The 27,623-nt window shown below is 40.3% G+C and overlaps 1 protein-coding gene across 6 annotated transcripts in view; it reads left to right on the forward strand.

The window, feature by feature from the left end:
- The window catches only part of ZMIZ1 (zinc finger MIZ-type containing 1), a 520,385-nt gene that overhangs the window by 285,332 nt on the left and 207,430 nt on the right, over positions 1 to 27,623 (forward strand). For all 6 annotated transcript variants that reach the window (XM_060769065.2, XM_060769068.2, XM_060769069.2 and 3 more), the window contains one exon: positions 27,336 to 27,446. In XM_060769065.2, the coding sequence (XP_060625048.2) occupies positions 27,387 to 27,446 (60 nt within the window). In that variant the 5' untranslated portion in view covers positions 27,336 to 27,386. The remainder of the gene's footprint in view (positions 1 to 27,335; positions 27,447 to 27,623) is intronic.

Genomic DNA, 27,623 nt, shown 5'->3' on the forward strand with positions numbered 1-27,623 from the left:
GTTGATGTTCAAATGATGGCTTTGTGGCCATGTTGTGACTCAGGGTGCGTAGAAGGAATACGTTGTGCATTTCATTCTATTTATAACCATGTTGGTAAACTATCTGAATTCCTAATTGTACACTTCTCCTTGGTGTGCTCGACAGCTATGATTCTCAGTTCAATCCCATCTGCATTTCTCCAAACATATTAATGCGCACACTACTATTATTATTCAGCAGGCTACTGATGGAATCTTAATGAACAACAAATAGGCATGTTGGATTGTATTTGTGTTGACATAGTGGCACTGAGGGCATATTGAGCCAAAAAGGGGTCAACAAGATTAAAGACACTAGTCACCAAGAAGCTACATTGGGCATCACATGCAAATGAGTGAGAGCTTCGCAAGAAGATTGTTTTTCATAGCATTGCTCCCCTTAATAAGTTAACCTGGAATAGGAGTTGTGTGACTCTCCAAATGTGTTTGTGCTTCCATTTGCACCAGCGCTAGCCAGGATAGACCAAGGTAAGAAACATCTGGAGGGCAACTTGTTTTCCATCCCACTATAAAAAATATATGCTAACACTAGGGTGGCCATGAATCTAAGAGAGATTTAGTGGTGACAAATTTTGCATATTTTTGCAGCACCACATCACTTCAGTAAATATCAATGGAATTGATAATATTAAGCAAAACTCTTTATTATTTAATATCTGTCAGTAAAACTCTTTTTTTCAAACAAAGGCTGCCCAACATCCCCACCCCACTTTTCCTCCTTGTCTTCCTTTCTTTTTCTTCTTCTTTTGCCTCCTCCTCTCTTTCTCTTCCCTCATCCTTTTCATCCTCCTCCTTTTCCTCCACTTTCCTGGAAGCATGGAGGGAGGGAGAGACCTCATAAGTCCTTCCCCCTTTCTTCACTGCAGGAAAGGGGTTTGGCAAGGGAGACAGTCATCCTGTGGGTTTTCCCACCTTAAGAAAGGGAAGGAAAGAGGAGACATTGCTCACACATGGGTTCCCATCCCATCCTCAGTGGCTTCTCTCTCCCCCCTCCACAACTCCTCCCCAAAATCCCTTCCCAGCCCTCCCATACTACACACAGAATGAAGCTGGACTTCTAAATATAAGGGAGAAATGGCAGCCCTACATAAGGACTTCAGGAAATATAGCCCAACTGCTCATTGGAGGGAAAGATATTAGAGACAAAGTTGAAGTACTTTGACCACATCATGAGGAGACAGGAAAGTTTAGAGAAGACAATGATTCTGGGGGAAATGGAAGAAAAAAGGAAGAGAGGCTGACCAAGGGCAAGATTATTATATTACTATTATAACTTTATTTGTACCCCGCTAGCATCTCCCGAAGGACTCGATGCGGCTTACATAGGCCAAGGCCTCAAAACACAATACAACAATACAATACATAAAGCAAATTAAACAAATTAAGACATCTAAGCAATATAAACAACAACAATAAAACAAAACATCAGGACACTATAAAAACTGGGCCGGGCCAAGGTAATGGGTACAGGATTAAAAGTGCTGATGTGGCAGGAGGTATGCAGGATTATAAGTAAGTGCAGTGTGCAGAGTGCAACAGTCTTATTATACTAAAGTGCTTCTAGGACTTGGTATTGGAGATTTCTAATCTGGGAAGACACATCGGAATAGCCAGGTTTTCAAATTCTTTCTGAAGACTGCCAATGTAGGGGCCTGTCTGAGATCTTTTGGGAAGGCATTCCAGAGTCGGGGAGCCGCTACAGAGAAGGCCCTGTCTCGAGTCCCCACCAAGCGCGCTTGTGACGCAGGCGGGATCACGAGCAGGGCCTCCCCAGATGACCGAAGCGATCGCGTGGGTTCGTAGACGGAGATGCGGTCACGCAGGTAGGGTGGTCCCAAACCGTTCAGGGCTTTGTAGGTAAGCACCTGCACCTTAAATTGGGCTCAGAAAATAAACGGCACCCAGTGGAGCTCCTTGAACAGGAGGGTTGACCTCTCTCTGTAATGAGCCCCGGTTAACATCCTGGCTGCTGCCCGTTGGACCAATTGGATGGATGGGATCCTTGAAGTGACTGGCTTAACTCTGAAGGAGCTGGGGGAGGCAACGGCTGACAAGGAACTCTGGCATGGGCTGGTCCATGAGGTCACGAAGAGTCAGAAATGACTGAAGGAATGAACAACAACAACATAAGGACTGAGAGGATCTCGCCAAATGAGCTGACATATGGGAGTTTGTGAGAAATATGGGATTGTTAATCACTCTTGCATACACAACCAGACATAGAAAACTATAGTTTAAATTCTATTAGTACTGTAGTTTTAGCATACACACACCCATATAGTGCAACAGCTTTTTAAAAAAAAGAATGGAGCAATATAAAACATTTCGCCAAAAAATAAATCCTGCAGAGATAAACGTAATTTTAAAAGTTTTCCTCCAAACCCTCAACAGATATGCAGGCTATGATATGGCTGTTAAAAAAATAAAGATGTATCCATATTTCAAAGATGTTGATGTAAAAGGTGTCTTCTAGTAATGTGCAGGCTCAAAGAAACTGTTTTTTCTCTGAGTTCGTGCAGGGGTTTATTGGTATGTTGCCAGGTAATTGCAGTGACAGCTGAAGGCTGCAAGATGGTAAAGCCACTTCTTCACACAAACTAACACCAAAGTATTAATCCAGTTTAACCTTGCTAAGCCTTTTCATTGCATTTTAATATCGAGAGCAGCAGTTCTTAACATTTGGTACTCCAGATATTTCAAACCCCAATTCCAAGAAACTCCAGTCAGATAGCCAATGGTAGACAATTTTGGAAGCACAAAACCTGGAAAGCCTAAGGCTGAAAACCACTGATCTAGGGGTAGAGCAGAACAAAACAAGTTTCTAATTGTTTAACATTTAGCATGCATTTCCTGACTGTCAAGATGCTATGGCTCCAAAAGTTGTGGAAAGAACAACCCATTGAGGAAGATGTTTCAAGCAGAGAGAGAGAAGAACATGACAAACCATGCTGCTTGGCTACTGTTGTTGTTCATTCGTTCAGTCGTCTCCGACTCTTCGTGACCTCATGGACCAGCCCACGCCAGAGCTCCCTGTCGGCCTTCACCACCCCCAGCTACTAGTGATGGAGAATTGGAAAAGAAAAAATAATAATAGGGACAACTTAACATGAGACAGGTAGGAATCAGTTTTGCACTGAACAGAAAGGACTCCCTAAAGCTGAAATAAATGCAGTCGTGAATTTAGCAATTGCTGTAGAGATGGCAAGTAATGTGTTTGTGAAGGCATGTCCCTCAGGGAAGCTTGCAGAATATGTATACGGAGATCAACACAATAAACACAAACATAAAAGATAGTTTGTCTAGCACCCAGGCAAGCAAGGTTACCCATAATGAACAGGCAATGTTGGCAAAGTGGGTCAACACCACAAGACGTTTTTGAAGGGATAGCTGAAATGAAAGAATGTTTGAACTAGATCAGGAATTTGACTAGATTGCTGTGGGTGAGTTTCCATGTACATAACTGAAAAATACAAGAAGTGTTGGAAATTCCCCAAGAATGGAATTGCTGGAATTGTATGAAGAGGTTTGGTTGGAAAGCCAGAAAACAAATATTGACAAGCTGAGAATATTTGTGATAGAAAGCAAGGGGACATATTCTAGGCAGCTTTAGGCTTAAACCTATTTTCCATGTTTCGATTTAATGACACAAGAGTGTTTCTCTAGGTCATATGTTTAAAGGACAAATAGCTATAACTAGGTCAGAAAAAGATATGAGTGTTTCAAGAACATTGTCTTGGCGGTGGTCAGATACAAATACTGTGTATCATTTGCACCATTCAGACATCAATGTTTAATATTTTTTGGTCTTGTAAATGCTGCTTTATGTTGTGATCAACATTATGAATATTTTTTATTGTGCAAATATTTTCTATTCTGTTTCATTGCTCTTTATTGTTGTTCGCATAGACTTTTAGTTCTAACTTGCTCGGTGACTGGACAAAGAGATCTGGAGGGTTCAGAAACTAGACAGCATATCAGTCATTAGAAGCTTGAGAGAGATGGAGAGAAACATTATGCTTGAGGCCTCTGTCATCTTTTATCTAATGTGCCCACTCTTGACAAGAGGTTATCTAGAGAACCAAACCAGGCCCCTGTATCCCACTCTGGAAGGTATCTGAGCAATTCTTTTGACTTAAAAGGAGCTGGGGTGGGGGTGAGCTGTGAGACTCTCCACTTGGTACCGTTTAGGTAAATCGGCTTGGTGTGATAATAACTAACCACTTAGTGTGACAGTTGGGGAGTTGGAGACAAGGTGCCTTTATGCTCCTCCATAATGATAGGCAAATTGTTATCTTGGGAGGCTCATCTCAGAGATGGAATCTGTCGGGTTTTAATTAGTTTGCCTACCATATTTCATACAGTCTCTTTGTATCTAAGAGTGAGGAGGGGCGATAATTAGTGGACAGCCAGGAGTTCCATTGCTGCTTCCTGACACAAACAATGATCTAATGCTTAACAGCATTCTAATTAATTGTAATCTAGGGGCAGGGTGCTGAAGTCATCCATACAAAGACCAATTCAGGTATAGGTGCATGTCTCTACCCATAGAACCAAGTGTGTATTTAGGACAAAACACTTCATTAGGAACCCATGCAAGGAGAAAAACAATCAGTTAGAGTCAGTGACAACTTCAGCCCTCAGTTCACCAACTGGGTGAACATAAGATCACATGAGACATACTATCTGGACCACCCTCAACCAATCTAGGTGTCTTCTGGGTATTTTGGACTCCGGCTGCCATTGGTCATTTTAGCTGGAGCTAGAAGGAACTTTAATCCACAACATCTGCAGAGAAGCTACTTAAGAAAAACTGCTCTAAAACAACATTGTCTATATTGGGTCATAAGTTAGTGATGTAACAAGTGTGGTCACACAACAAGTCACTATGATTCAGTCGTGCAATCTCTAGGTAAGAGTGGGAAAGAGACCAGTCTGAAACCATGAAGAACCACTGCTCATCTGTGTCTAGTTCAGCATGCTGAACTTGATGGACCAGTGATCCCACTAAAGCATTGTATTTTAGGCTGGATCTACACTACCCTTTATCCCAGGATCTAATCCCAGATTATTTGCTTTGAACTGGAGCCCCCGGTGGCACAGTGGGTTAAACCCCTGTGCCAGCAGGACTGAAGACCGACAGGTCACAGGTTCAAATCCAGGGAGAGGCAAATGAGTTCCCTCTATCAGCTCCAGCTCCTCATGCGGGGACATGAGAGAAGCCTCCCACAAGGATGATAAAAACATCAATTCATCCGGGCATCCCCTGGGCAACATCCTTGCAGACGGCCAATTCTCTCACACCAGAAGCTTCTTGCAGTTTCTGAAGTCACTCCTGACACGACAAAAAAAACTGGATTATTAAGTCTATACTGCCTGATAATCTGGGATAAGCAAATAATATGCTATCAGATCCTGAGACATAGGGCAATATAGATCCAGCCTAAGTCTGCTGAAACTCAGCAGCAATCCCTCCCCCATCTACTACTTCCAAAATGGAAACAAGCATTGCCTGGCAGTTTGGTTTGGAGGGATCATGGCTATATGTTGTTGACCGCATAATATATTTATGACATCATACTGTTAATTCAGACAGATAATATTTTCCCCCATTGATAAGAATTGTTCACCATATTTCAGTTCAGGAAGAGAGAAAGTTTATGACTTCCACTTTACAGACTCTGGATGCTGTGGTTGCTACTATCACCACGATAGTTTCCAGGCAGATCTGGGTCCCTGTAAAGGCCTCTAGTCACATTTTCTTAAAGAATAGCATGCTTAGTACATAATGCAAGTGATGCCAGTCCTGAGATCAATAACTGTCAGCTGCATGTGAGAGCAAGCAGGCACCATTAAAGCTGCCATTTAGGATGAGAGAATTCTAACCAAATTTGCAATCCATGTAATTTCAAAGACTTTTGACTCTGATTCGCATAATGTTGTGATCTGACAATGGATGGGCATACAGCAATTTCCCTGTCATTCTTAATCCACAACAGGCTTTGAAACATGGAAACTTAATGGAGATTAAAACCCGTTGTCTAAAAACAATTTTCCATTATATGCAGTGACCTGTCCTGACTCCTTTTATTGGCTCGCCCTCTTTCATCTAATAGGTGCATTAATCCATCTCCTTACCTTGCAAAGACAGCATGATCAATGGCACATCACTGTATGTCAGCTATGCAACATGACGGCACCTACAGATATGTGTGAGCAGCAGAAACCCCAGGGATTCCCATGGTCACACAACTCCTCCTGAAAAGTACTTTCAGAGCAAATTGGAAGATATCTGATTGAGTGCATTAGAAGAACCATGGTGGATTTGACCAAGAGCCCCTCTCATCCTGTACCCTGTTTCCAGCACTAGAAATGAAATGCCCCTGGGGAAACTACAAATGGCTGAGAAAGTTGCTCTCCTTCATTATAGCTGTGATAACTGGTAGACAGTCATTGACCTTCAAGAATTTTTCCTACTCTATTTTATTGGCCATCTGAACTTGTGGCCATCACCAGACTTGTGAAACCAAAACCTATTACCTAACTATACACAAAAGTACTTTGTTTCCTTTTATTTGCCCTAAATTTCAGATGGTTCAAGTTCTTTGGGTAATGCGGGGGGGGGGGGGGTCCCTTGGACCACCAGTAACTAACTATTGTGTTTTCTTTCCAATGATAGCTATTTGGTTTCAGCTGAAAATTACTCATTTGAGGCAGTCATTGGCAGATTTATTTATTGTTCATATGGGGGGGACATTCTCATATGGAGCGGAAATTCATACATTTCTATAACTTTGATGGAGAGCCAGCTTGGTGTACTGGTTTGAATGTTGTGTGATGCCTCTGGAGACCAAGGTCTAATTCCCCACTTGCCTTGAAAAACAATTGGATATGTTAAGTCAGGAGACAGAGAAAGGCAAAAATCTATGATAGCTACCAAAAGAGTGACAGATACGAAGAAGATTTCTCTTGCCAGTTTTCAACAGAATGTCTTGCTGTGTGAAGGCAACCATCTTTTTTATTTTCAGACCTAAAATGTAACAAAAACACTTTACATCACGTTTTTCTCCTTTTCCAGACAGAGAAAAGGCAGCTGGAAACAACAAAATAGCACTTCTCAAATATATGAGAAAGACAATATGACAGGATGCCCCCCCTTTCCGTATCGTTTATATTTGAAATGATGTTTTAAGTTTTAAAAAAAAGAACCTTAGAAGCAGAAAGCTAAAAACCAATTTAGTACAATTTGGCCACTTGCAGATCTAAGCCGAAGAAGTCTGGAAAATGTCTTTCACTATTAGCGATGTAAAATTCTGTAATACTGGTATCTTTACTTTGTGAAAGCATTGCATATAATTAAACTGCAGGCTGAGCTGGATTCATTTGAAGGGCACTCGAATTTTCTTTCTTATTTTTTTTCTGGATATATCCATTCCTTAGTGCTAAGGAATAAATGCTTGCCTTATCTAAAAATTTCCAACAACCTTCTCCTTCAAAAGGTAGTGGAATGGAAATGCCTTTTGCTAAAATTCTCTTCCCATTATTTCATGCGGGAACTTTATTAATGGATCTTATCCCTGTCGTTTTGGATCTCGAAAGGGACTTCAACCTCAAGTTAAGTTGCCACTAAGAACACCTGGAAGAAGTGGGCTGCTTAACCATTACTATTTGGATGCATTGTTAGACCATTCAGTAGGCCAAATTACTCTGGGCTGTACAGTTGTGAGCATGAAATATTTGTCCTTCTATGAATGGGAGAGGAATAATAATAATAATAAACTTCATTTGTACCCCGCTCCATCTCCCCGTTGGGGACTTGGTGCGGCTTACATGAGGCCAAGCCCAAAACAACAACAAAACACCCCTGAAGATTCCTGTTGTACTTTTTATTGTACAACACAGAACTATGGTTCTGCTGGAAAGTGCAAACTGCTTCTGACTTGTGGCATTTTAAGTAATTTGCTGGAAATAAAGATTTTTTTCTATAACATTACTGTTCTTTGCTTGTGACATATTCATACTGGATTACTAGGCTGAATTGGATAATGGATGGGTGAGGTCTTGGTCCAACTGGTCTTTGTTCCATACAATCTAAGGAAGAATACTGAAGAATCAAGCATTCTGCTTAGCGAACTCTGCTAAGTCTGGTTAATGATATCGCCTTTTGAGAGGTGGGGGCAGATAATTAAGTAAAAGAAACAATGGCTTTGATTGCTCAACGGTTAGTAATTAGCACAAAGCTAACAGCCAATATATCTTGGGCTGTGTTAGTTTGAATCATAGGCTTCTTGAGAGCAGCCCTCACACAAGCACAAGGCAAACATGGCAGCCAATAGCCGGGTGGCAAATTAAGAAGCACAGATGTTGGAAGATTGAAGGTGAGGCAGGGTGGTGGCTTGTCTGTTCCTGAGAATTCAAGAAAGCTGTGCAAATTGTATTAGTAGGTGTGCCATAATGGTAGTATTCCTGTTATTATTATTATTATTATTATTATTATTATTATTAAACACTGTGTGTGTTTGTAGTAGAAGTGCTGGACAACAGATGGAAGGGAAGACCAAGGCAACTGATAGTATGTTTATCTTTGTATTATTGAAAAACTGGTTCCGTAGCTTGCATTGAACATTGTCGTAGAATAGGTGGTAGTAGCTTTTTTTATAATCAATTGAGTAGAAAATATACTTCAAAGGATGAGTGAGAGAGGGAAGATTCATGCCACAAGCCAGGCAGTAAAAGAAAAAATGACAAGGGCATCAGAAGGAAATGCAAGCTGACCTGAGAAGGTAGTACTCTGCAACAGCAGGAAGATGGTGATGATCCTAGATGAGGACCTCAGAATTGAGAAAAGAAGGGCAATAGCTTGGGGCACAGAAACTTTCCAACAAAAGCAAATCTCTCTGGATCTGGAGATAGTCCACACTGGAAACCTAAGATTTTGAAGTGGAAGGGTTGTATGTAATATCCTGGATGTTCCTATGTATATGTTATCAATATATTATCAGCACTGTTTCAAATAACAATAACAATAATAATAATACTTTATTTATACCCTGCCACCATCTCCCCAAGGGACTCGAAACGGCTTACATGAGGCCAAGCCCAACAACACATCAATAAAAACAACAAGCAATAAGTGAGATAAACAATACAATTAATATAACGCACATATAGACAATAACACACAAGAGTTTAAAAACCTATGGCTGGGCCAGATGTAATAGTTAAAACTTTAAAAATAAACCCCGGACATTAACAGAGGTAGGATGCATCTAGTAGGAGAGTTTTAAACAAAAAGTAGGGAACAACCCAACGGTAATTAAAGTGTTTCTCAGGATAATTTGCAGGGGATTGTTTCCTTTATTCAGGGAAGGCACACTGGAACAGCCACGTTTTCAGGCTCTTGTGAAGACAGGCAGGCAAATTAAAACATTCTGGAAGATGCAAAGACCACCAGCATTGAAGCCACGATTCTCTGTGCGTCAACTTTGCTGGACTGGCCACAATGTCTGAATGTCTGATTATCATCTTCCAAAGCACGGCACTTTATTCTCAATGTAAAAAGGGGAAATGGAACAAAAAGGTTTAAAGATTAGCATAAAGCTAACATTAAAATGTGCTATAAATACCAAAAACTGGGAAGCCCTGGCACTTGAGAGTTTTAAGTGGAGGTCAGCAGTTACTAACAGTGCTATGGATTTTTCAAAGGCACAAATACAGGATGGAAGGAAGAAATATAAATGATGGTCTTTCTAACTTTGAGTAATTTGTTTGAGTGGAAATCTGTTTCAAATTCAGACAATCTGGATGAATTAAACCAAGATAAAAGAGAAAAGTTGTTGAGGTGATGTCTATTCTGGAACACTTGTATGTTGGATTCAATATCCCTAGTGCAAATATTCATATGTGGCAACATGTTATATGAGCACTATGCAACTCTCATGATTTGAAGTCACTGTACAATGTGTAACACATAATTTACAATATGCAACTGCAAATTACAATATGATGTGCATGAATTTTGCTTTTTCATTTCATTGAAATGGAAAGTAAGACCTCTGTAGCAGCTTCTTCTGAAGCTGATTGGTCTCTTGCTTTCTATGATATTTTTGCTGAGCAGCAGGAGTCCAGCTTCCTAGTGACCCTTGCTAATAGATTGGCTGTTCAAAATGTAAACTGGAACACATATGCAAATGCAGCTATCCTAAAGAACCCAAACAAATCATGGTACAAATGTGTTGTGCATTTCTAACCACACAGAATATTTCCTGGGAGTGTTATGCAAAAGGAGGAAGCATTTTCAAAATATCTTGGGGGACTTGGTAGTAAACCCTGTTTCAAGATGATGGTGCAGGAGGCCCCATCCAGACTAATCAAATTAAACCCGAACCTCATGAAAATGATTTTAGATTACACAAAATTATGTTGGTATAGAAAAGCAATGGAAAGTTTCTCTGGTGGAAAATATTAAAAATCAGTTCTTAACCAAGATCTGTCTTTGGCACTAATTGGAACTCAAATGTCTCTTGGAAAGAGGAAAATAAATGGATTATAATGATAACATTAAGCACTTTCTTTTGTCCCTGCTTTGAGGGTATTTTTTTTCCTCCCAAGAGATCAAACCTGTTTCTGACCTATTTCGCAGCTGCAGAATTGCAGTTGTTGAGTGCATGCGGTAGATTACATATTTTCAATTATTTAATGGAAATTAGAAGAAAAATCAGTAGTATCAGTAGCCTTCTTTTAATTTTCTGGGATTAAGTATATTGGGTAATCCAGTTAGATGTTTCATGTGTAAACAGAAAATGTATGGTTGAGTTTAAATGAGATACTGTCAAATATTTGCATCACTCTCAATTGTTATAGTATCATTTTACAAATCTTGACACAGAAATAACTTTCTCAGTGATTGGTTTATTTCCTTCTATGTAGAGTTGAGAAATGGCCTTCTATATTTTTGCTGGTTGATATCTTTAGGGTATGTAGTGGGGACAAGAAAGACCTTTGGTTTATGCCATGGTGGATACTGACTTTCCACATTTGTGACCCTGATCCAAACAATAGAGGCTCCTGGGACATGATGTAATGTAGCAGGTATGCAGTTTCACTTGGCTCGTCCAGTAGTAAAGCTGTGCTGTGTTCTGGAGGAAAGTGCTTGTGGAGAGGTGAAGGCTGTCAGGCAAAAACAATGAGAAGTATTTTGTGGATTACTAGTTTGAGTTGACCCTTCCATGGAACACTTGCATATATTTTGGGTTTTTTAAACTGTTTTGTAATACAAACCACTGTAGGCTTTTTTTCAGGGAAAGAAACTGGCAAAGCTACCTCTGAATATTCCTTGCCAAAGAACTCATGGGGAAACCATAAGTCAGGAGGCAAATTGAAGGCACACATACTAAGGCATACACAATGCTCATTGCATTGTAAGTCACGTTTTGAAGTACTACGTGTACAAAAATGCTTTTACAGGAAGATGGTGAAGGAGGTCTAGAGAAGCAAACCATTTCGAGTTGGGATGGGGCAGCATGTGTGCAGTAAACAATGCAATAAGATTTGAGCTTGGTATGAATGGGATTGTACACTAGGTAATCCTACTGTAGCTGTGTGTGCTTCCATACAACAGGCAAGGTAAGCAGCAGCTCTCTCCAGAATTACCGACTGAGAAGGGAAATAAGGGGGGAAAAGGAAACAGATTGAATTACTTAATCCGCTATTCTGGCTTGTTGACGAATCATAGATCTATAATTTCTGCCTCTAAAATAAGACATTATAAGAAAAGTGAAGGCTGTTGAAAAGAAAAAAATAATCACAGAATGCATTTTGGAAGAAGCCTTTCAAATGTTTTGTTTACCAGCTAGGCTTAATTGACCTGTTTTTTTCTAATGTGTATAAAAAATCTTCTGAAACCTGTTGAACTGCTATTCTTTATTATGGTATAAGAACCCTCTATCTTTCATGACATAATAGTCACACTTTTTCCCTTTGGGTAGAGGTGAAAGGGGGAGGGTGCAACTATTACGTGGTGAATATATATATATATATATATATATATATATATATATATATATAGCACCCATGGGGCTTCTCTCAGCTGCCAGCCAAGGGAAACCCTGTAGCGGCAAGAGCTCTGAGGCCTTCCTCAGCTGCCACCAGCAGAAGGAGGCCTCATAGCTCCCGGGCAGGCTGCTAACCAAGAGAGAACCTGCAGCTCTGGCTGGCAAGTGCATGAGTGTGTCAGCCTTCTCCCACCTGCATGGCTGCAGGAGGGAGCTACAAGGTCTCTTTTGGCTGGCAATTGCCAAGAGAGACCTTGTAGCTCTCATGCCCTCAGCCGTCTACATGCCTCCTGCTTGGAGCTAGGGGGGCTTCCTTCAACTGCGAAGCCTCATAGCTCCAAGAGACAAGTGTATGCATAGGTTGTGTCTATTATGCAAGTAATTAGTAAATACTAAAACCGGGACCCCCCAAAATGGGGAATGTGACTATTATGCAATGTTGACTGTTATACAATGAAATGCAGTATTTCTATACTTTCCATGTTATTTTTACACCTAATACCAAAGTTTGTTAAAGAAATAAGACTCAGGAACACACCTACTTCATTAACTGGGATATATTTATATACCATGCTTAAGAAAACCCTTTGAAATTCATGGGGTCATTTTAAGTCATCAGGCAGCTTGAAGGCGAGAGCTATACAAAGGATGGTTATTTATTATAATTGCTCATTTTATTTATATCCCAAACTACCCTACAAAATCAAGACTTAAAATGTTCTAGAGCACTGTTTCTCAACCTTCGAAATTCCACAACCCCTTAATACAGTTCCTCATGTTGTGGTGACCCCCAACTTTAAAATTATTTTCGTTGCTACTTCAAAACTAATTTTGCTACTGTTATGGCTCGTTGTGTAAATATCTGATATGCAGAATGCATTTTCATTTACTGGACCAAATGTGGCACAAATACCTGGTGAGGTTGCAGGGGGTGGGGGGTGGGGATGTACTGATTTTGTCATTTGGGAGTTGTAGTTGCTAGGATTTATAGTTCACCTACAGTCAAAGAGCATTCTGAACCCCACCAATGATGGAATTGAGCTAAACTTGGCACACAGAACTCCCATGACCAACAGAAAATACGAGAATGGTTTGGTGGGCATTGACCTTGAGTTTTGGAGTTGTAGTTCACCTAAATCCAGAGAGCACTGTGGACTCAAACAATGATGGATCTGGACCAAACTTGGCACAGATCCTCAATATTTCCAAATGTGAACACTGGTGGAGTTTGGGAGAAATATAGCTTGACATTTGGGAGTTGTAGTTGCTGGGATTTATAGTTCACCTACAATCAAAGAACCCCACCAACGATAGAATTGGGCCAAACTTTCTACACAGAACCCCCATGACCAACAGAAAATACTGTGTTTTCTGATGGTCTTTGGCGACCCCTCTGACACCTCTTTGCTACCCCTCCAGGGGTCCCGACCCCCAGGTTGAGAATCGCTGTTCTAGAGGAAATTCCTAGTGTGTATGCTATTTCATAACACAAGCAATCACCAAACTGCACCAAATGGTAGGTATCTACCATCTAGCATCTGGTGCTGCAATATTGGAAATTTCTGCTGGCTATGCAGAGATGACTACATAAAAGTGCCAGTTCCTGGAAATGAACTGTGAACCAGTTAAGAGCCTACATTTGGACAGTACCAAGTAGATTAATCAGGTTTCATAGTTGGATTCAACCCCCAATGTGGCATTTTCAGCTTTATTTTCAGGATATTGTCTCTTGAGTTTATAAATTGTGGTACTCCCATTGCTTTTCTACTATCCATAAGAAATGGGCTTTCCCCCCGTCCTATTTTATGTTTGGAGGTTAAGAGATAAAGTGGGAACTCACATTTATTGAAGCAGGTCAATTACTTGAAACAAGGTTCCTGTGCATTTAGAACATATGGAAAAGATCCATGTTAATTCTACCAGCCAGAGGTGAGCAACAATGGCACAAGACAGGAGTCAAAGCTTTATCGTACGGGCGGTGACCAGTGTGCAGGGACTGAAAGTCACAATGTACTTGGCTGGAATGACAGCATTGCTGTGTCCCTATGAAAAGATTCTTCCCTTTGTGCATGTGTGTGTGGTGTGTGTAATATTTTCATTCCTTTTCCTGAGCGCAGGTCACATCGCAGGCCGCCCTGCTCCGCACAGCCAACCTCGCCACCTTTTTGCTTTTGTAATCAGGCTGCAGATGTGCTTGATGATTGAACAATTTCTGCGCACCGCCGCTCCTGCTCCCAGCGGAGTCCAGCAGGCTCGCTTATGCAAGCTGTCATCTCTTCTTTTTTTCAAAGCTTATGGGGTTGTGCCATCGTTGTGGCGGGAGGCTAGGAGAGGAGTTTTCGTGCATGCCGGTATCTAATAGACATGTATGGGGGAAAGGGGGAGGGAGGAAATTAGAAAGCACAGGGCTGCAGAATGGCTTTTCACAGCCCAGCATGACCGCCCTCACTCACAGCTCAAGCCACCATAAATTAAATAAATCCATTCCCACCCCTCGCTGTGACTGTGTGCGTGCGGGCAGCAGGCAGGCACTGAAACACACACACAGACACACAGACACAACCTGCTTGCTTGCTCTTGGAGTCCAAAGACGATAGAAAGTCTTCTGGGGATTATTGCCCATTTGTTGAGTGACAATGGAAAGCTTTGCCGCACAAATATCTCTCCACTCTTGGCTGGCACGACAAGTCCTTCTTTTGCCTCGCATCTGGTCCCTTTTTAACAGCCCCAAGCCAGCCACAGTAGCTATTTAGTTGCTTGTGGTAAATAAAGCTTTATTAAAACCGACTTCCTCTCCCTCCTGCCCCCCACCCGAAGGGCTTAATTATTAAAATGGCCCTTCACCTGACATTTCCATGCCACTTATTTGGTTTTTGAAGTACCCTTTCACTGAAGGGAGTAAACCAATTGTTGTGGAAGGATGTTTGGGCAGCTCCAAAACATTTTGAGGTGAAATCTGAGTGCATCTTGACAAGTCGTCATAATTTATTTGAGGTACTTATTGATGACATGACTTTTTTGTCTATAAATCTATGCATCCAGTCACCTTTCTTACCCAATTGGAGAATGGCCCACACATGATTACAGAGATATGATCCCACTATTACTTCCATGGCTGCATCCTATGGGCTCCTGGGGTTTGTAGTTTGATCAGAAGTACTATAAAGGTGATCTACCAGAGAATTAAAATTATCCCTCCCTAAATGGCCAATCCTAGGATTCTACCAGGTGTTGCCTCGGCAGTTAAAGTGAAATCATAGCACTATTATAGCTGTGTGGTGTGAAAGGTCCCAAATTCACAATTTGTTGTTGCCCCTTTTCCCAGTGATACTTCTTAAAGGACATGTAGCTGTAGTGGCCAAAGGCACTTTTGTCCCCTTTTGGGGGATCACAGTAGTTCACACCTTAATTAGGCTATTGTAATGTTTTCTATGTAGGGTTTGCCTTGAAAAGTGTTCAAAAGTTACAAGTAGTGGCCAAATAGTTGCCTAGTTTGAACTCCAGTTTTCCTTCAAGGTCAATTCAAGACATAGCTCTAAATAGGACTGAGGATGGCTCATCCTTCCTAGAATTTGAGCCCTGTTCCATGTTCCACCATTCCTAGATTATATTCATACTAGAGACCTATAGCTGTTTGACAGCACATTAACTGCCATGGCTCAATGCCATAGAATTTAGGGATTTACAGTTTTCTGAGATGCTTATCCTTCCCTGTCAAAGAACTCTAGTGTCACAACAAACTACAAACCTATGCATCCTGTGTCATGCATAGGATGATGCATGACAGTTAAAGTGGCATGTAACAGAAATAAGTCTGCTGTATGGATAGTCTTCTAGAAACCTGGTGTCTAACAGGCAACAAGACTTTAGCAGCTTGGTTGTAGAGCTCCCTCTCAAGTGAAGACAGAGTGGCTCCATTCATTTTGAACTTACAATGACACTGCTTTGTATGATCTTTGGTTCTTGAAATCAAAGTTGGCTGTTGGCATAGTGTGTGTGCATTTTTCTTTTCAAAAGTTTGGCTTTTTCCAAATGCTTTTGTACATTGCTGAGCTTCTAGTGGGCTGAGAAGGAGTAAACAAATCATACTTTAAACTAGAGTAAAAATTGAGTGTACTCTGACCTGATGATGTTTGTCCAGATTTGAAAGGTTTACCACTGTTGGCTCTGGGATTTGATAAACTTGGCAATAACTAACCCATTGAGAGAAGGGTGCTCCATTTATTCCTAATTATTCTATTTCAGTGTGGCTTTATTCCTAATTTGTTCTATTTCAGTGTGGCTTTACAAAATTTACTTGGCATCAGGTACACCTCTGAGTTGAGAAGAGAGCTCCATTCAAACTTTCCTTCAGAGCTGTCATGGCTCAATTGTTCCCACCATCAACGAATTTCCCAAACTCTCCTTTCTGCTCACTATTAATAATGACCTTTTATACTTTAAAGCAGTAGTTCCCAGCCTTTCTTTGACCAAGGACCACTTGACCAGGGACCGCTCTCCAACATTAATACCAAAGGGGTTACAATTCAGTTTTTGAACAACTTTAGATTCGGTTTGGTTATTTGGGGTGTTGATTCAGAAAATTGCATTGGCTAGACCACATCAGCTCTAGTTTCTGGTACAGAACATATGCCATCAAGTAGTCACCATCTGCTCGCCCACAGAAACCCATATTTAGTAACCCCTGGCACTATAAGAGGGTTTTGTGAGACCAGTCGTTCTCGTTGCAACGGTGTCGTCATGGTGAGGCTGTGGACCATATTTGGTTCTTGCAGACCACTGGTGGTCCATGGACAACAGATTGGTAACCACTGCTTTAAGCCATGCATTATACAAGTATAGGTAACTTCATATTTCATTGCAAGTGCAAAATTTTGCTGAGGTCATCACAAAATTATCCTCCAAATCTTGTAGTCTTTAGGTTTCCCCCTCTATTATTCAGTTGTTTTTCCCCCAAAAAATTGTTTCCTTGGATTGTTTGAAAGTCATAGCAATCACGCCTGTAGCCGGGGGGGGGGGGGGTGTTTAGGGGTTCAACCCCCCCCCCCCCCCAATTTTTCAGGTTAAAAAAACCTGGTTTACTCATGAATTTTAACTGGTTAACCAAATCCCCATGCTAAGTCTATGAGATGCAAAAAATCAAGAGTCCCTCCAGAACTGCAAGCACTATCACAAGCAAATATTGACAATTTATTCACACTGTCATTGCTTGCAGCAATAGCTGATGTAGTGAAGCAACCAATTTGGGGGGGGGGGTGTTGAATGCTCTCATTAAGGAGGCCAGACTTGGTGGAGGTGGTTGACAGGGGCGGAGCTGCAGGCTATTGAAGGCTGCTCTGCCCCCTGCTGTGCTATTTGCTTCAGTGTGAGCTAGGAGGCAGGTTTCAACCTCCCTGTGAAATTTTCAACCCCCCTCCCCCAAAATTTTGAACCCCTCCTGAAATTTTTTTCAGGCTACGGCCCTGATAGCAATGGTAGAAATGTGCACGAATCTAGGTGTCTCCTTGTTTCAATTTTCTGTATTGCCTTTGCAAGCCACTTACTCTTAGCTCCATGTCTCTCCTCGCAATCTGTGATATGGACATAATAAGACCATCTACTATTGCACGACTATTTTAAAGTAATACAGAATGCAATCGATATACCATACCGATCTTTCTCATGTCAGGACTCTTTTATAATTTGCTTATTTCCCTTGGTTACTTGATGAAAGATGTATGTGTTTGAATAGGTAAAAACATTTGAATGCAATATGGCCAGGTTATGTGAGGTCAGTTTTATTGCGAAAACTAATGCATTTCAATATCAATAGGAAGCCTTTATAAAGTGACCAATTGTCTTTTCTTGTCTTCTACATTTGTTACAAGCATTATATGTGCGAGCATAAATTAATCTGCCTCTCCCCCTTTTTTATGTTAAATCTATGGGCTTATGCATATTTAACTGTACAAGTTGCCAGGATTGGTGTGGTCGACTTGACATTGGAACACATTGGATCAAACGGCGCTTTCTGCCTTGTCTCTCAAGGCAGGCCTTTTTGAGCCTAGCTGTCAGGGACTATGACTGCTAGTCCTTAGCTCTCTATTTGCTAGCGCCAGAGGTGTGAAAAATGGCAACGAATGGGGAGATGGTTAATCAATAACTGCAAGGTCAGGCAGAGAGTGTCAGTTTTAGTACTCCCTGTTAGGAAGCAGAGGCTGAGGATTTGTAGGGACTTGTAAAAGGCTTAAAAAGAAGCACAAGGCAGTGCGATCTGAATGGAGAAAAATGAAAGCGCATTCCTCTTCTGCAGAAAAGGGAGTCCTCTGCCGGCTGGCTTGGGAAACAAGCACTTTCCTGACCAAAGGCATGAACCCATAAAGCCCCGTAAGTGCTGGCAGGCTTATTGTGTGCATAAAGAAATGAATGTGGCTCTGTCCAGCAATGAGGCTTTTTCCTACTGATTTTTAAAGATATGACAACAATAAGTGCAAATAGATCTCTTTGTGTGCATATGTGTGAGAGGGAACACAGAAAAAATGCATGCATTTTCTTCCTAAAACTGTTTTTGGGAGATGATCAGCAAATGCCTCTCTCACTCAAACCACATTATCTATTATATCAATGTCGGTGGGTGTGATTCATGCCTGCTCGGGGTCAGATTTTTATAACCTCTTAACATGTATGCTTTTAGGCAATATTAAAACCTAAATTAAGAGGAAGACCAGATTTCAGAATAAAATGCTGTAAAAGAAACAGAGACAAGCCGAGATTTGCATTGCACTATTTTTTTTAAAATGCAAATATTCCTAGTTTGTACTTGTAGAGTAAGCTCCATATAACCTTTCACTTTTGAAAAATTCTACAGCTTTATTGGTAGCAATACAAAGTTCATTTGGGGTTTATGATTTTCCAGGTATACAATTGTTTTTGCTGCTGAATGCAAAGAGATCTCAGAAAGAGCATGGTAGCGATGGAAAGAATATTCATAATTATTTCTTCTTTTCCTGGTTGAAAAACAGGTTTCGCAGCATTAAGGAAACCATGCTGGGAAGAATAATAGACCAGAGAGAATTTTGTATAATTTTCTCCTTGTATTCATATGTCCTGAAGTGTTGCAGAGGAATTGTTCTACAGAGAAAAAAAATGCAGAATTTTTTCTGCAAGCCCCCTCCTCTGTTTCCAGCATAAGAAACCCATATTCTATGCAGAATACAAAATATGGTTGTTGTTGTTGTTGTTGTTTTAAAAAATAACTTTTTTTTTCCCTTTCGAATGTCCAGATATGATGAGTACTGTGGGGGAATATTTGCTTTCACCCATGGTGAGGAATAAACTATTGTGATTTTGAGGATGAAATAATTGAGGGTTTATATAATTAGAATATCAGTTACCAGTGTGAGCCCTATATTGAGTTGAGGAAAAGAACCCATGTTCAAAATGTTTGTTCCTAGTTAGTACTTGTGAGTAAATAGTATTAAATAGTACTAACTAATCATTTTAAAAGAAATGAATATGTTTGTAAATTTTTAATCCAGTTGCTAAATTGGTGGGTCTGGCGTAAGTGTTGATTTAATGTTCATCTACTGAATCAGTGGGTCTGTTCCAACTGGGGTTCTAGCTGTTCTAGCAATAAGATTTGGACCTGGGTGCCAAAGACATTTGGAAATAAAACCCTCACTTAAATATAGAGCTCTCAAATTGGCACTATTAAAAATCATTCAAGTGAAAAAGCCTGATTTCATATATTAAAAATCCTGCCTGATCATTTGCATGTATAATATGTCACTTGTTTGCAGTCCTGGGAGGAATAGCATTTTAAACCAATTAATTGTTTTTAACCCCCAGATGTGTGTTAATGCTCCCATCTTTTTCTCTGCGCAGAACTCCACCCACAACTTTAGCCAGCTCTTTTCTGAATGTTTTAACTGATCAATTAGTTGGTATAGTCCCCTCCCACCTTGTTTGTAGCCTAGCTCGGTACTTAATCAAAGCTGCTTAATAGATACCCATTGTCTGCCCTTGCTAATGCCTCTCAGCGTATAGAGACAGGGAGCAAATTGTTCAGTGTTGTCTGACTGATGAAACATCACTGGCTGTTTCTGGCCATAAAAGACTTCAAAATCCATAGGTTTTGTTAGTCCATTTTGTTCAGAAGGGAGCTCAATCTGTTTGCAAAAAGGGAGAAAGGGAAAGGCACAGATTTTCAGGGCTCTTACCAAGAAGTGAATTCCTTCAATCCATTTCTTTAAAACCTCAAAGTCATTTTCACTATAACACTTATGAGTCTCAGTCATGAGGAGCCAAGGGAGAACACAGGGTGTTTCAAATAGATAGACCTGGTTTGAAATCACTATATATCTGCAAACACAAACCACCCATGAATAAACCTCCTACCACTTTAAAGGCTGGGGCTGAGAGTTTCAGATTATTGCTGCTAGATGCATTTCCTAGTGCACAAATAGCCCCTAGCCAGGCATGTAGCCGGGGGGGGGGGGGGGGCTTGAGAGGCTTCACCCCCCCCCCCCCAATTCTCATGGTGGTTCGCGAAAAGGCCTTACTGGTGCATTATTTAAACTGTTATGTTTATTCATATCATGATCTGATCACCATACTCAATATATCCCATATGCATGGGGGTATTGGGGTAATGATACAAAAGGTTTGCTAGGCTAGACCCTCTTTCACTCAGACTCAGCCCCCCCCCCCCCCCAGAATCAAACTCCGCTCCCCCCCCCCCTCTAATCAAAATCCTGGCTACAAGATGGCCTAATGAGATATTCTCCATTTGCAGAGTTGTTGTATGGTTTTTTGTGGCTCAAAACAGTTGGTAAAACTTGTTCTCTTGATAACTCATTCCACTATTTGTGTAACTGTAGCATGTTACCATCATGAAATGTACTGCTTTGAAATTGGTTCTGTATTACTCTTCTTACATGCAGACCCCACCACCACTACAACACTCTCTGCTCTAGTCATACGTTCCCGGGGCAATACAAGCCTTCCAGCATTTTATATGAGACTAGCTGTCCCCTGCCACATGTTGCTTTGGCCCAGTCTGGTGATCTGGAAAACAAAGTAATGAGAAAGTGTTAGTTTCTAATATATGTAATTTCTTTATGGTTGTGGGTAGACAGTATTTCTTGCTGTTTCTTTGTCAGTGTTGATGTGGAGAGTGTCTGGTTTGCCTACTCTGGAACATGCAACATATAATTGTCCTTCTTTAGGAGTCCTTTTCAAATCTCTCTGTGTGTGAATCATATATATCTATCTATATCTATAGCTGGATGGCTGTCAGGAGGGCTTTGATTATGTTTTCTTGCACTGGTGAAGGGAGTTGGACTGGATGGTCTTAAATATTTTCTGTTGGTCATGGGGGTTCTGTGTGGGAAGTTTGCCCCATTTCTGTCATTAGTGGGGCTATAAATCCCAGCAACTACAACTCCCAAATGACAAAATAAAAATTTTGAGTGATGGTCACTCCTTGCGTTATTAGGTGTCTTGTGGCCAAATTTGGCTGCAATTCATCCAGTGGTTTTTTAGTTATATTAATCCCACAAACAAAAATTACATTTTTATTTATATAGTTATAAATAACCACAAGGCCTATGGAGGATATTACTTAGTATTGCACCTGCTTTTTGTAGTTTTTTCTCCCCCACATCCTTTTATTCTTGGAAGTCTTTCTTGCTTCCTAATCAGCAAAGACCCAATCTCAGTGGCAGGGGTTTGGACTGGACACCCCTTGTGCTCTCTTCCAATTCTATGATTCTATGAATCTCCAGGTTACATACATAATTGCTCTGTGTTTTTCATAGTTCCAGACTTCAGAATTCCTTTCTCTACAGATTTGTCTGGTTGAGGGCTGTTTTTAATCTACCCTGAGTGCAATGGGGAGGATTCTGGAGAAGCTTTGGTGGAGTCTTTCAATTGATCTGGGCCATTGGCTATGGTGATAGGACTTTGATCTAGGGTTGTATGATCAGGGTGTGCATCCTGGAATGCAGCCAGTATTACCTTTCTACAGCCGTGCCTTCTGGGCAATCAGCTTCCTTCCAGGGAAATTTGCCTGCCATTACTGACTTTCTCACTGAAGAATCCTTGATAATCTCACAAGGCTCCCCGAACAAAGTTCATCAGTCACCACTCTGGTTGATATTACAGTAGACAGTGAAAATGGACTAGAATTCTTTCAAAGCAGTTTCAGTAAGTTTTACTCCCAAGACAAAGACCAGAACAAAAGATAGGTCAGCTTGGTATAGTCCCTTCCCCGTCTACTCATTCTTTTTAACATCAGTTTCTGTAATAACTGGAGATAAATTATTTTCTTTGCCTCTACCTTCAGATCCTTCTCTCTGAACAAGCTATTCCCATTCCCTTCCCTTGGCAGAGTTGGCAGCAGACTGGGCAACTAGAGAGCAGTGGCTTTCCATCTCCCTATCATGCTTTCTAATTGCATGAACAGGTGGAGAAGAGTACTGGAGGTGTAGTCCTTCCAAAACCTTTGAACTATAGCTCTCATAGTCCCCAGCATCACATTGTATCACAAAGAGAACAAGAAGGGAAGAGCTGCCTTTTGCTTTTCTGACATGGTTTTCACTGTTTCCGCTGTCAACAACGTAAGGTGAACACAAGTCTATGTTGGTTTTCCAGTCAACTTGGACTGATTGAGAAAATTTCCCAAGTTTCTACAATTTCAGTTTTATGACAAAACTGGCTCAAATAAGGAATCAGCCTCTGAGCTATCAGCCATTTTTAAATGGAAGAAGCCCAAGTGTTAGACCACAAAGAGGTGCATTGGTCAACCCCTGTGTGGGTTTATGAGAAAATTTTAAATATTATTTCATGTTTTACATAGTTTTGTCATGGTCCCAGATTTATTTATTTTTCTGCAGCATGCAGTTTTGAAATAGTTCCAGTTTTATTTCATTGCTTTAAAAATGTCAAGTTTGAAACTACCCATGCATGATGTATTGTCGAAGGTTTTCATGGCCGGAATCACTGGGTTGTTGTAGGTTTTTCCGGGCTATATGGCCATGTTCTGGAGGCAATTTTTCTCCTGACGTTTCGCCTGCATCTATGGCAAGCATCCTCAGAGGTAGTGAGGTCTATATTACTATCCTCGGAGGGTAGTAATACCCATGCATGGTCTGAAGAGACATGGGACTTATCAATTCTACTGAATGGTCTTTTTCACCTTATTGCCTTTAACATTGGGGAGTAACAGATAGACAAATTAGATGGGTATGCCTTACTGCTCATGCAGGAAATGTAAAACTGGCAGCAAGGGGCATTAATGCTGAACAGTGCGTCTAATTTCAATCTGGACACAGAATGAGGTGGTGAACATGTTGATTGACTGCAGGACAAGTGGCAAGTGCTGCCCTAGGAATTGTATCCAAGTGACCACATTTTTTTATGAAAGACTTTTCTTTGTGCTCCTGCTAGGGTACCTTGCATGTGTATTTAAAGTGCTTTTCTCCTTTCCATTGGTTCTCAACCTTTGGACCTCCAGATGCTTTGGACTTCAGCTCCCAGAGTTCCTAACATCTGATAATCTGTCTGGGATTTCTGGTATTCTGGATTTCTGGACACCTGGAGTTAGGAACCACTGCAAGCAGATAATGTTGTTAGCCATGTTGTGTTTTGTATCTATATTTATATTGCTGCTCATTTCAAACACAATGGTAGCTTTACCCAACCTGGTTCCCTCAGATATTTTGGACTGGAACTCCTACCAATTTCATCCAGGATGATCAAAGTTGTGTGATTCCATGTTGTAGTTGAAAACATCTGCAACACATTAAATTAGTGACTAGATTGGTCTTTCTTTTAATTATAAAGTTTTTATACCATCCTCTCCATTCCTACTACAGATGTTTTCATTAATGATGCAAACATGTAGCTAAGTTTCCAGTGTTGCAGATACTGAATTATTCCTTGCTATCCAAGTCAGATAAACTTCTGTATAATATTTGTTCACACTCTTCCTTTTTTGATTATAACTGCTAACTCTTAATCATTTTCTCGTGTATGTTGAATTACTCTATAGTTTCCTTGGCCCCGTAATCTGCTGCTAGTAGGAGATGCCTGATAATGTTGGGTGACAGCAATGGACGCCTGTCCTATTTCACCATTGAGTGAAATAAGGCTTTCTGAAAGTGCTCACTGCGTTTTGACCAGAGGCAATTATCATTTTAAGAGAAGGAAGAATTTGAGATAGAGGGTGAAAGAAAGGATAAACATTACTCACAAAATGAGGGGTAAAGCTATTCTGTTTCCTGCTCAAGATTCCTTTTGCTGACTTTTACTCCAGGAAAGAAATAAGAGGCTTTAATATGTGAGACACTGTATTTATTACTTTATATTTTTTTGGTAAATTGAGACAGCAAGGGTCAGGTGTGGGTGGTATCTGGATTGGGGGTATTAAGGGATACCAGGGACTATGGGACAGTTTTCAGATGAAAACAAGAACCAACCTAAAAAAAATCCTGTGCAATTTGTCTAGGGTTGCTAGGTTGAAAACTGGAGGTGACTCCTGTTCTTTTAATGGTTGTATAAGGAGCCCCAGGTGGCACAGTGGGTTAAACCCCTGTGCCGGCAGGACTGAAGACCGACACGTCGCAAGTTCGAATCCGGGGAGAGGCGGATGAGCTCCCTCTATTAACTCCAGCTCCTCATACGGTGACATGAGAGAAGCCTCCCACAAGGATGATAAAAACATTAAATCATCTGGGCGTCCCCTGGGCAACGTCCTTGCTGACGGCCAATTCTCTCACACCAGAAGCGACTTGCAGTTTCTCAAGTTGCTCCTGACATGACAAAAAATGGTTGTATACAATTTCAGAAGGTTTTACTTATCATGCAACTTGGTAACAAGCAGCATCTGCTGAAATTCTCTCTTATGCACAATCGTGAGTCCTCTGTAGTTTTCATTCTGACGGTCTAATATCACCATAAGTCCATCAGTGACTTGAAAGCACACAAACAGAGAGGATCTAAAGAATTATGTAGGTTCCTTGAGGTTTGATTAAAACTGGATCTATGACGGAGGCATGACATGCGAGAGTTGGGAGAAGCCACTGGTAGGATTCTTGGCAGATATTGCTGAACTTTGCCTAACCCTCTCCTTTGAGTTGTACCTCGTAGCATCCCTATGTGAAGCGACTGATGCTGTGTATTCAATATAGTATATTTTGTTAAGCTATGCACTCTGATTTCACTTTATATTGCCTACCCATGAACAATTAAAATGCAGAGTATTTTGTGGCATTTAAGATGGATCATTGCTGAAAAAGGTGTTGTGTCTGAGTTAGCTTATCACACGAGTAAATTCTGCTGGTGAAAGATTAAACTTTGAGATTGTTTGAAGATTCTGTAAACAAACGGAAGTATGTCTATGTTGCAAGTGAGCATTTTATCAACTGGCATTTTCAAAAAGGTCCTTGGATAGCATTTGCTATTTGAGAAGCTGGTGCTTGCATAGACTAACAATAATGTTTGTATATATGAAAAGGGCCTTTTTTATTTCACGAAGCATTATAATTCACTGACAGGAATTATTAAACCCTCTTGTGCATGAAGTATAGAGAAGGGAGCCTACAGTGCTATCATATGACCTCACTCATATGATGAGAGTGATTACTTTCTCTGAAGTCTTATGACATCAGAAGCCATTTGAGAAGCATTATTAGCAACTGCTCTATATAAATACCCTAATGGCACTGGATCCTATAATGGCACTGGACCCTATTAGAAGTTACGTAGGGTCAGTTCTGGTTAGTACTTGAATGAGAGATCACCAGCAAATACCAGGTGCTGTGAGTGGAAGAAACTGGCAAAACCACCTCTATGAAATGAATGGGTTCAAATTAAGTTCATCATCATCATCTTTATTTGTACCCCACCACCATCTCCCCAAAGGGGACTTGGGGTGACTAACATGAGGCCAAGCCCAAAATTACAGTCCAGCAAAATAACTTACAGACAAATTCAACTTGAGAACAAACTTAGAGAACCTATCTTGCTTGAAATTCAGGGACTTCCTGTATCTCCAATATCTTTGAATCCAGATGGAGAGAAAAAATATATACTGCATATACTCGAGTATAAGCCTAGTTTTTCAACCCTTGTTTTAGGGTGAAAAATTCCACCTTGGCTTATACACGAGTCAAGGTTATTTATTACTTTACTCTGTCATTACTATTATTTTTATTACATTTATTATTTTACTCTATTTATTATTGTTGTTATTATTATTATATTTATCATTTTACTTTATTATTATCATTACATTTATTATTTTACTCTATTTATGATTGTTATTATTACATATATTATTTCACTCTATTATTATTACATTTATTATTTTACTGTCCTTACTATTATTGGAAGAATACGTAAGCACATTTACATTGAAGAAGGTTAGGGCAGTCTTATCTTAAATTACAATTTTATATAAATATTCCAAATCATTTAACCTACTGATTCCTCAATTAATTTAATGTTATTGGCATCTATTTTCATTTTGAAATGTACCAGTAGCTGCTGAATTTCCCACCCTCGGCTGATACTCGAGTCAATCCGCTTTCCCAGTTTTTTTGTGGTAAAATTAAGTGGTTTGGTTTATATTCAGGTTGGCTTATACTCGAGTATATGCGGTAAGTTGAATCCTCTTGTAGCTGCAAACATTTGCTCTTTTTGTATAGCTAAGGTTTTATATTATGGATATCATAATGAGTATGGGAAATCTAATAAACATCAACAATTTTTGTAAGTATTTGAAAACTCAACAATGACAGTCCACCTGTGAAAATAAGAGGTTGTCATTTTCTTCTCTCTTTTTAATGCAAGCACTGAAACATCTAGAATCAAAGTTTGTAAGAAGGAGTAGAAGAAAATAAGAAGTCTTGCTGCTGGAATTGCATTGTAAATTATGGTGATGAGAGAACAGGAAGATGCCATGTTAAACCTAGTGTACAATAGGCTTAGGTATCATGCTGCCCTGGTGTTATGTGACCTTGGAATATTATGATTACTTAAGAAAGGAAAAAGCATTTGTTTTCAAGAGCACATGCCTCTTCTTTTTCTAGAAGGAATTTCCTACCACAAAGGCTAAATAGTTGGGGTGTTGTGTGGTTTCTGGATATATAGTTACAGTGGCATATTTAGGATCACATGCATTATAAGCTTTTGCTGGATTAAATTTTCTTCTTAGATTTTCTTCTTAGAGGTTGATCTTTTTCTTCCTTTCTTTTTATCTTGCAGCGTGAAAGATTTTAATGGCTTTCAGGTAGAATCCAAGTGGAGACAATCAAAATGAATTCTATGGACAGGCACATACAGCAGACCAACGATCGGCTGCAGTGCATAAAGCAGGTAAGCCAAAGACATGTTGTGAAAAAGAATGGATTAGCAAAAGCAGCCAGTGCATTTGATGTTCGGCTGCATCCTTCACGGTGCGTATATTGCATTTTCATCTGTGGTAGTTCTTGATATGTAAATGAAAAAAAAAACAGATTTGAACATAACCGCATGGCTTGCGAATATATTCAT

The sequence above is a fragment of the Anolis sagrei genome, chromosome 3 (assembly GCF_037176765.1).
Source record: "Anolis sagrei isolate rAnoSag1 chromosome 3, rAnoSag1.mat, whole genome shotgun sequence".
Classification (NCBI taxonomy): Eukaryota; Metazoa; Chordata; class Lepidosauria; order Squamata; family Dactyloidae; genus Anolis; species Anolis sagrei.